General features: G+C 42.4%; 1 protein-coding gene across 23 annotated transcripts in view; it reads left to right on the plus strand.

Moving 5' to 3' along the window:
• The window catches only part of ATXN10 (ataxin 10), a 109,977-nt gene that overhangs the window by 47,077 nt on the left and 54,192 nt on the right, over positions 1-8,708 (plus strand). For 10 of the 23 annotated variants that reach the window (XM_083365872.1, XM_083365875.1, XM_083365876.1 and 7 more), the window contains exon 11: positions 788-1,036. The exons of 3 other annotated variants lie outside the window; for them this stretch is intronic. In XM_083365872.1, coding sequence (XP_083221998.1) covers positions 788-978 — 191 coding nt within the window. In that variant the 3' untranslated portion in view covers positions 979-1,036. Of the gene's footprint in view, positions 1-733; positions 1,037-1,378; positions 1,646-3,713; positions 4,202-6,596; positions 6,856-8,708 lie in introns of those variants that run through there. 10 more of the 23 variants (XM_083365860.1, XM_083365869.1, XM_083365859.1 and 7 more) reach the window with 8 other exon arrangements.

Here is an 8,708-nt window from a genome sequence, read left to right on the forward strand (position 1 = left end):
GATGGAAACTAATCAAGGAGAGAAGCGACCTGGATTTCAGGAGAAATTGCCTGACAGTGAGGACAATTAGCCAGTGGAACAGCTTGGCACCAGAGGTTGTGGGTGCTTCATCACTGGAGGTTTTTAAGAAAAGATTGGACAGCTACCTGTCTGAAATTATATGGGGTCTTCTGTTTGAGCGGTGGTTGGACTAGAAGAAACCCCCCCCCAAGGTCCCTTCCAGATCTATTCTGATTGAAATGCTGCAGAGAAAAAGGGAAATGCCATTAAAATTTAAGAGGAAAAACACTTATCTATGTCTGAGTTTATTGTTCTGCAGCTGTGATCTTGCAGACTTTTAAAGTAAATTGTGTTAAGTACAGTGATGTTTACATTTTGGTTGACATGTATAGGATAGTGCTGTAAATCTCATTTCTGTGGTTAAACCCATTTCATTTGAGGCTCCAGAGTACTAGCGTAAACTTTGACATCATTCTAGTAGCTCGTTCTTAAATTGATCCTTTAAAGATATGGAAGGATTTCTGTTTCCTAAAAGTTTGTTTTATGGCTACATATTTGTAAATATATGATATTGATCTTAATTCTGCAATGCACCTTTTCAGAGCTGACCTGCCTGTGCTCTGCTCAGCCTCTAATCCTAACCCTCTATGAATGAGCTTTTTAAAAAATAGTTGAAATAAATAATACTACTTGCTTAATCAGTGCATTTATGCTATGCTTTCCCCATATTTAGTCTTTAGCTTACAGCAAAATGAACTTGCAGAAATTCCTTGACACTGCTGAACAGTCATAAGCCAGTGGGCGGTTTACGCCATTCATAACCTGACAGAACAGAACGAGAGGAACCAGGCGTTCATTGCCCAGATGGAGCAACACGGCCCTGTGGATGAGACGGTCCTTGAGAGCCTGGGGCTGAAAGTCGAGCCGAGAGATCAGAAGTTGATTTTAAAATCTGTGAAACAGATGCCAGATCCATAGGTTGCTACCTGAAAAAGACTTTTCCCTTCCCATAAAGGAAATATACGTTGCTCTAGAGGTGAGATCAATAAAAGATCAGATGAACTTTAAGTGGTGTTTGGAGACGGTTTTTTGAAAATAAGTCAAAAGAAATGCCTTAGTGTTATGGGAGTCTTGGAGTCAAGACAAGGAACATGGAAACTACTTTTTTCTGAAACTACTTTTATTTGCAGCTGTAGGTTTTACAAATGTTGCTTACAGCTTCCATCACTCACTAGCTTTCTATAGTCAAGAGAGATTCTACTGGTAACACAATACAGTTTGTGACTGGTGCTTCCAACTGCATCACCACCGCTCTCTTCTCTTCTTTCCCTTCCTTTCCCCTCTTCGCTCTTCTCCAATCAATCCTACATTGGTTAAGCCCCCTGTGCTTCCGATGAAGAGAGCTGCAACTTTCTAAGGCTTCTGCCTTTTAGTACAATGTGTTAATCCTGATCCCTTCTGAATTTTGGCTGCAAGAGAGTAAAACTGCTCTCCTCCTACACGGCTCACTGGCTGAGTGAGAAATAGGGACACCAATGAAGAGCTCCTCATCCCTTCCAGAGGGAACAAAACTACACAGAGATGAAAACTGTACCAGATCGACAACCGTTTGTGGCCTGTATTTAAGTACTCGCGTAACTCCTGTGTAAGTTTTCCCCAAGTCTTTTCTGAAAGAAGGGGAGATCCCACATGCCGAAAATGCAAGCTCCCATTTTGCAAAAGGCTTAGAAATAGAAATAAAGGCCTGCTGGATTCACTCGTAGATTGTTTCATGACCATTTAGACGAGTCTAAAAAGCTGCTGGATGCTTGTTCAAATTTTATTAGTTTCCTTGGTAAGGAAACCCACTTCCCCTTTTCTTAATTTTTGCTTCTCATGCACTGTTTCTGAGCTCTGGAAGTTTTAAGTGGTAGTTTCTCACTGTGATTAATTCTACCCATTTCTTTTCACCCCCTGCCTTTCCAAAACATTGACAAAACCCATTTCCAGTTAATTAATTCAAGAGAACTAGAAGAATGGAAGCTGTCCCTCTTATTTTGGATACCCTCCTGCATTGTGACTGAATTCAGCCACTTTCGGGGGGGGGATGAATTGGGGTGAGAGAGGCACCAGTCAATTAACTTCCCATGCCCCAAACGGTTTGCCTCTAGGTGGTGGGGGGTTTGTTTTGGGGTTTTCTTTTGATTTTAACTGATTTCGTATATCCAATTTTGTGATTTCATATAACCACCAGTTTTGTCCTCAAAGTACAGGAGAACAGATCTTGTTCAAGACACTAGTTTTTCTCCATCTTCCCCTCGGATGCGCCTATGCTGTAAAATACAGTTCCTCTTAAATGGGACTGATTACATTCCTGGTTTAAAATTAACTTCTTGCAAATATTCCTTCACTCCCCTAAGTAAAGCAGAAAAGAAATCTGATTTAGCAATATATATATAATCTTGTGTGTCTGTGGGGCTCAGACTAAATGCTCTGAAATGCTTTGCGACTTTGGGCCCAGCTCCAAAGAAGGGAACAGTTCCGAACACGAACTGCCCCGACACTTCTGAGCGCTCGTGAGTGCGCAAGGCAAGCCAAACTCCCGTCTGCTTCGCAGCATTTGAAGAAAGCGAGCCCAAAGTCAGTTCTGAGGCTGAAATCAAAATGCAAGGTATTAAAATGGCGCACATACCGTCTGCCCAGTTTAAGAAGAATGTTGAAAATCTGCTTTCCTCTTTTGAAGGAGATTTCAGGGAAGGAGAAGAGCAGCAATAAATGAACTGGGGTGGGGGGGGGTGAGAGAGGCGCAGTGTTTTTGTGTTCTGGCTTGTATTGATTTGGTTATTTGTTGATGGTTGTAATGGATAAGCGGTGAGCTCTGAAAGGGCGTCCCGAGGCTTTCATAGTGGAGAACATGCCGACTGCTGTATGGAGAGTGGCTGCCTTTTGATTCCCCAGAATGGGCGAATTCCCCAGCACAACAGCTCCCCTGTCTCCCCCCAGCGAAGGGCTGTGTCTTGAAAGGGCTGTGTTTTCCATGCTAGAGGATTAAAACAGGCCATCCATGGGTGAGTCTGAAAAGCCTGAGAGCGGAGTTGGCTCAAGTCTTGTGGCAATCCGATGGCTTTCAAGAGCACCTCAACAAAAGCTCTCCCCTTTCTCTCTAAGCCTCAATGGGGGTCAGGCTTTCAGGACAATGGCGGCTGGATTCTCCCGGGTGCAAGCTTTAATTTGCCAAGAGGAAGGTATGAATCCATTCCAGTTGAATTGGATGCTGTGCTTTTTAGTAGCTCGTGAATTGCTCTGGCTTTCGTGTGGCCACAGGCCAAACAGCGTGTCCCCCCAGTAGAGAAATTTTAGGGAAACCCCGCGGAGGATTTCTGGCTGGTTGGTTTGCAGCAACCTTGTTTCTCAGCCTTGGCAACTTGAGGTGTGGACATCAAGTCCCAGAATTCCCCAGCTATCATTTGTGAATGTTGTGACTTCTCTAAAAACCAGAATGAACTATTCAGTGAAGATTAAGTCTTAACCGCAACTGCTTTTATTCACTTTTATGACTGTTTCTCTAGCTCTATTCTACACCGTTTGATTGTATTTGAACTTTAGGTTCCATTAAATAAAGGAGACCTAAACCACTAAGATAAAAGGTTAATAGATTTCCTGCATTGTTGATCCAAGATTTGGATAGACTTTAAATATTAGTGTGTCTTTGGGAAACCATTTTTTTCTTGCAGACTTTCTCATCGCAGCAAAGGTGTGTTAAATTAGGTGATTGATTGATTACATGCCATCAAGTTGATATCAACTCTTAGCAGCCAGAATAATAGAGCAATAACAGAGAGTTGGAAGGCACCTTGGAGGTCTTCTAGTCCAACGCCGTGCTCAGGCAGGAGACCGGCCTAGACCGTTCCCATCAAATGGCTGCCCAGAACGTTATAGGCTCTCGGTCAGAGCAAGAACATCCGACGTTAAGGATTCTTTATGGTAAACAACGCCTTGAAGTTCTTTGAAGAGTTTCATTTGTCGGAACCGTGACAGTCTCCTTCCTGATACGGATAGAGTCTCTCCAGGATGTTCAAGCCTGGTCCTTTGGGACTTCCAAAGCCCCCACGATAACCAAGTCCACCCACCTTGCTGCGGTTGTCCTCTTTTCTCTCCTGCCACCCTCCCATCCGTGCCGCCTGCTCCAGAGGGAGAGGCCTTTGCCGAAGGTGTCCCAAAGGTAACCTGAGTTTTGTTACTTGGGCCTCAAGTGAGAGGTCTGGGTTGGTGGTGACCAGTGACCCCGTTTCCTTATTTTCTTGGCCGTCCCTGATTTTCTCAGGACTCTTTTCCAACACCAAAGTTCAGAGGTATCCATAATTCAGTACAATACCAGTATGTTTTTTGAAAAATCAAATTAGAATAATTGCACAAAATCACACAAGGTCATACAATTAATCAGAAGACTGCCCTTTACCCTATCTTTTTATGGTTATATTTAAAATTAGGAAAGAACCATTTTTGCAAGGCTTGAAAATGAAAGGTTAATTTTAAAAAATAGAGCACGATCGGCATTCGTTAAAGTTCTGGGTTAGATCTAAACTGATGTTTGTGAGACGAAGGGATATTCAAAAGGGATCCTTTTCTCGGGACCCAACTCCTTTTTCCCACATAGATAAACACACACTGGAAGTTTGAGTTACATTCTTTCCTTCTGGAGGATAATGGATGATGCAGAATTCTTGGTTAAAATGTCTTTTTGGATAGAAGAACAAGCTGCTTGCTTATTTTCTGCTCTCTTCTCCCTCCCTCCCTCCCTCTGCCGAAGACCTTCAGCTCCCGTCAGGGGCGGCCGAGGAACAGGTGCTCGCTCCGCGTAGGGCCTCCTTCCGCCTCTTCCCTTGCAGCCACAGCGGCCTTCTGAACTTCTCCCTCCCCCTCCATCGTTTTTTATGAATGACAGCTTTTCAGCACCCTGGGAACAGCTTGTTGGGAAAAAGGCTCTTCACAGGGTGCAGCCAAACACTACACAGTTCATCAAGAGATCTCATGAAAGGAGGAATATTGAGGCTACAGGTGTGACGTGTTCCTCAGCTCCCCCTGCTCCTCTTTGAAGGCCAACTTCTAAATGTGCTGTTTTCTAATGACTTGTTCAATCGGGCGGGCGGGCTTTCTCTTTCTGCGTGGGCTCCTCAATTAAACTCTTGGTTTGTTTAAAAACTTGGCCCTTGTTTAGCTGATCTCCTGGGGAGATTCCAAGAATCGGTAGCAAAAGAGAGAGCCCAGAGCCAAGCGGGTTGCATTGTGACCAACCGGTTCTTCACGGAGGAAAGGGCGAGGCCATCCCACAGAAGATGCGGTGTCGGTCCCAGCCGGCCTTTCTCTCTCTTGGGAGGAATGGATATTCTTTTTGTCCTCCTTGTCTGTCCTCGGAACAACCACGCTGTGTGCCCAAGCGCCCTTTCATCGTTAGGCTTAACGGGAGGAGGTAGCTCTCCAATTCACCACAAACGGTCGGGTGGATTATTCAAGAACGCTGTTTCCATATGCCTGGAGCCGTTGCAGAAACTTTTACCTTACAAACCGCTTTCCTCCACCCAGTTGATTTGTTAATTCACATTTGTATGCTGCATAGATTTTATGTGATTTACAATGCTTCAGTGTATTAAGTAAATCATAGTACTAATAATTTTGACATACGGGAATTTTCAGATCAAAAATGAATGCTTATGGAAAAACAAATCTGCTGTTATGCCAGAACTTTTGGAACAATAGCAAAAAGACTCCCAATATTTAGAAATTTTGAATATATCAACCCTGTACACCCTAATTTTTACAAAAACAAACAAATAAATCCTGCTTGGAACTGTCCATAATATCCCCAGATGCTACTTTAATGATTCTTAGGTCTTTGATTAGAACCTGAATTAAGTTTTCACCAGACTTTGACTATGCATCTAATTGTAAATTACCCGTACAATAATAATGAACTTGTATACATCACTCAAACTTATTGGCTGTGGGCAACTTACAACAATCAAAAGGAATTACAGTAAAATGAATAAAAGAATAAAGATAAAGGTAATAATAATAAAGTTGGAAGGGACCTTGGAGGTCATCTAATCCAACCCCCTACTCGGGCAGGAAACCCTATGGTACCATTTCAGACAAATGGTTGTCCAGTCTCTTCTGAAAAACTTCCCGTGCTGGAGCATTCACCGCTTCTGGAGGCAGGTTGTTCCACTGGTTAATTGTTCTAAGTGTCAGGAAGTTTCTCCTTAGTTCTAGGTAAATAGGTAAAAAACAATGGATATTTTGTACTGGACAGATTAGATATATTAAGGCGTACACTGGAGAAATGCTGCATTAATATACTTAGTCATTTCAAAAATTTCTTATTTCCTATTTAGTCTAACACTTTTAGACTAAAGCTTAGATCAATTTTAAAAAGCCAGTTGAAATCTCAGAAACCACATACAAATTGGAGCTGCTGGTATCAGTGGGATGGAAAGCATAGACTTTTAATAAACAGATAAACAAAAGTTCAAAGTTTTAGAAACAGCGGGTGAAAACATCTTCATATCTTAAATTGTGAAAAGAGAGCATTTTAATAATGGAATGTTCTGTTTTGGCAGGATCATGGAGCAGAAGTAACCTGAGTCTCAAGCCACATTGGAAATAAATGGAATTAAATATAACCATTTCAGGTTTTTCAGACTGTGTTCCAGTTAGTCTTTCTGAGACAATATTTGAATGAAAGTTGATTTTACCTGCAGTTAAGGTCCTTCTTGAATAGTCTTCAGAGATGGGACTAATACTGTGAAAGTATAGAAAGTGTTTCTTGGAAAATATTTTAGATTGTTTTAATGAGTAAAATAAAAAAATCTGATTAAAGTGTGGTGGGGTACTTAGCTGTCAAATAAATTTGCTTTTTGAATTGAATACATCTTCTGGGAATAGGCTTACACCATCTCCACTTTACATTTGAAAACTAAGGTACTTCCTACATACTTTTCTAGTCCTTTGGAGCCAGATTCTGAAAATATTTGTTTACAAGACTATTGTTACAGATCAGGTTACTATCTCTTGCTATGTGCATATATTCAGCCATTTTGGCACAATACACACTGAAGAAATTACTTGGCAAAGAAAGGATTAGTCTGTTTGGTGAGAATGTATGCAAATATTGACACAAAGGTCTTGCAATTTCTGTCCAACTTTGTCTTCCTGCCTTAATTTCAACTGGACTTACGTCAGCAGATAATTCTTGTTGATGAGATCATAAAAGGCATCTTCACGTTTTTAAAAGGCTCAAATCTGTGACTTGAAATAAGTCAGCAAATAGTTCAGCAAATGTGGCTTATCAAAAACACTCTTCAGTACAAAGGATGAATGGACCCTTGAGAAAGAATGCTTCTGTTTGACTATCTCAAGCTTATTTGGAATAACACTGCTTAAAAAATGATGGATCACGTTTCTGAATTGATCCTATTGAACATAATCTCTGAATTGATCAAAAGTGCATGGATTGGTACCATTTATGGCTGATATCAGTTAGATTGTATCCCACAAAAGCTTGTGTAACTAAATTGATGATTGGTACTCAAGGGATCAGGAGACGCCTAAACCACCAAAACACACGAGAAAATGTCAGCATCCTGATATTGCGCGGAATCGTAGAACCGGATGCGTCATCCAGTGACCGGCTGAGCACAGGGATCCAGGCTGCCAAACTGATGGGAACCAGCAGTTCTCAGGCCAGCAATGGTCGCAAGGCAAACATGCCAAGTGAGCACGATGCCAAATCTGAGAGGACGGGAGGAAGATTCTCAAGCAGGGACTAGATGACCTCCAAAGTCCCTTCCAACTTCCTTATCCTGTATTCTGTAAAAGTGACTCGCCGCCTCCCAGCCTTTTGAGAGACACTCTCCTCCTGAGGATTCCTCTCTGTGGACGTTTGGAGCCTTCTGCCAAGTTTAGCTGAGGAACCGAGCTAAACTGCAAAGTGTCGGAGGATCCGGGCTGTCCCGCCAGATCTGGAAGCTAGACCCCTCCTGGCTCAGTCTTTCCACTGTGCAGCGGCTCTTCCCCTTTTCCCGATGTTCGCTCCTAACCACCCTCTCTGGCTGATCTGCTTGTTTTCTTCTCCGAGGGGAAGAGGGAGGTGGGTGAGGTAGCAAGGACCATCGAAGAGAACCTGTTTTTTACAGGATAAGAGAATTATGGACTAGAAAGGGCCACAAGGATCATCTGTTCCAACCCTTCAGAGGGAGCAAGAGAACGGTTTGCATCGTCCTCCAAGAGGTGATGGTCCTGTTAATGTTCCTCCTACATTTCCAAATTTTGCAGGAAACACGGCAGCACTGCTTCATCTTTGACTGAACAGGGCCAGTGTGAGCAAAGGTGCACATAATCTAGGTGACTTTTATGATCAGATAAAAGTAGAAAAGCACTTATCTTACAGATTAGGTTTGTTTGCCAGAGCTATCATGACTTTTTTTTGACACCCTCTCCCCTGGTGAACACCTTCCCTCGGGACCAGAGATCTGGTGGGAAAAATATACTTTTTTCCTAATAAGTAATGTTCTAGGCCTCTTTAATGCCATTTGTTCTGGACAGAATGATGTTTGTTTCCCAGGGTAACAAGCAAACAAACAGGTCTCATTTTTGCGTAACTTTCTCATCCAGAATATACTGGAAAAAATACATTTTCACATTTCGTCCAGGTGTGTCAACAATTTGGTAGG

Source organism: Vipera ursinii (genome assembly GCF_947247035.1).
Source record: "Vipera ursinii genome assembly, chromosome: 6".
Classification (NCBI taxonomy): domain Eukaryota; kingdom Metazoa; phylum Chordata; class Lepidosauria; order Squamata; family Viperidae; genus Vipera; species Vipera ursinii.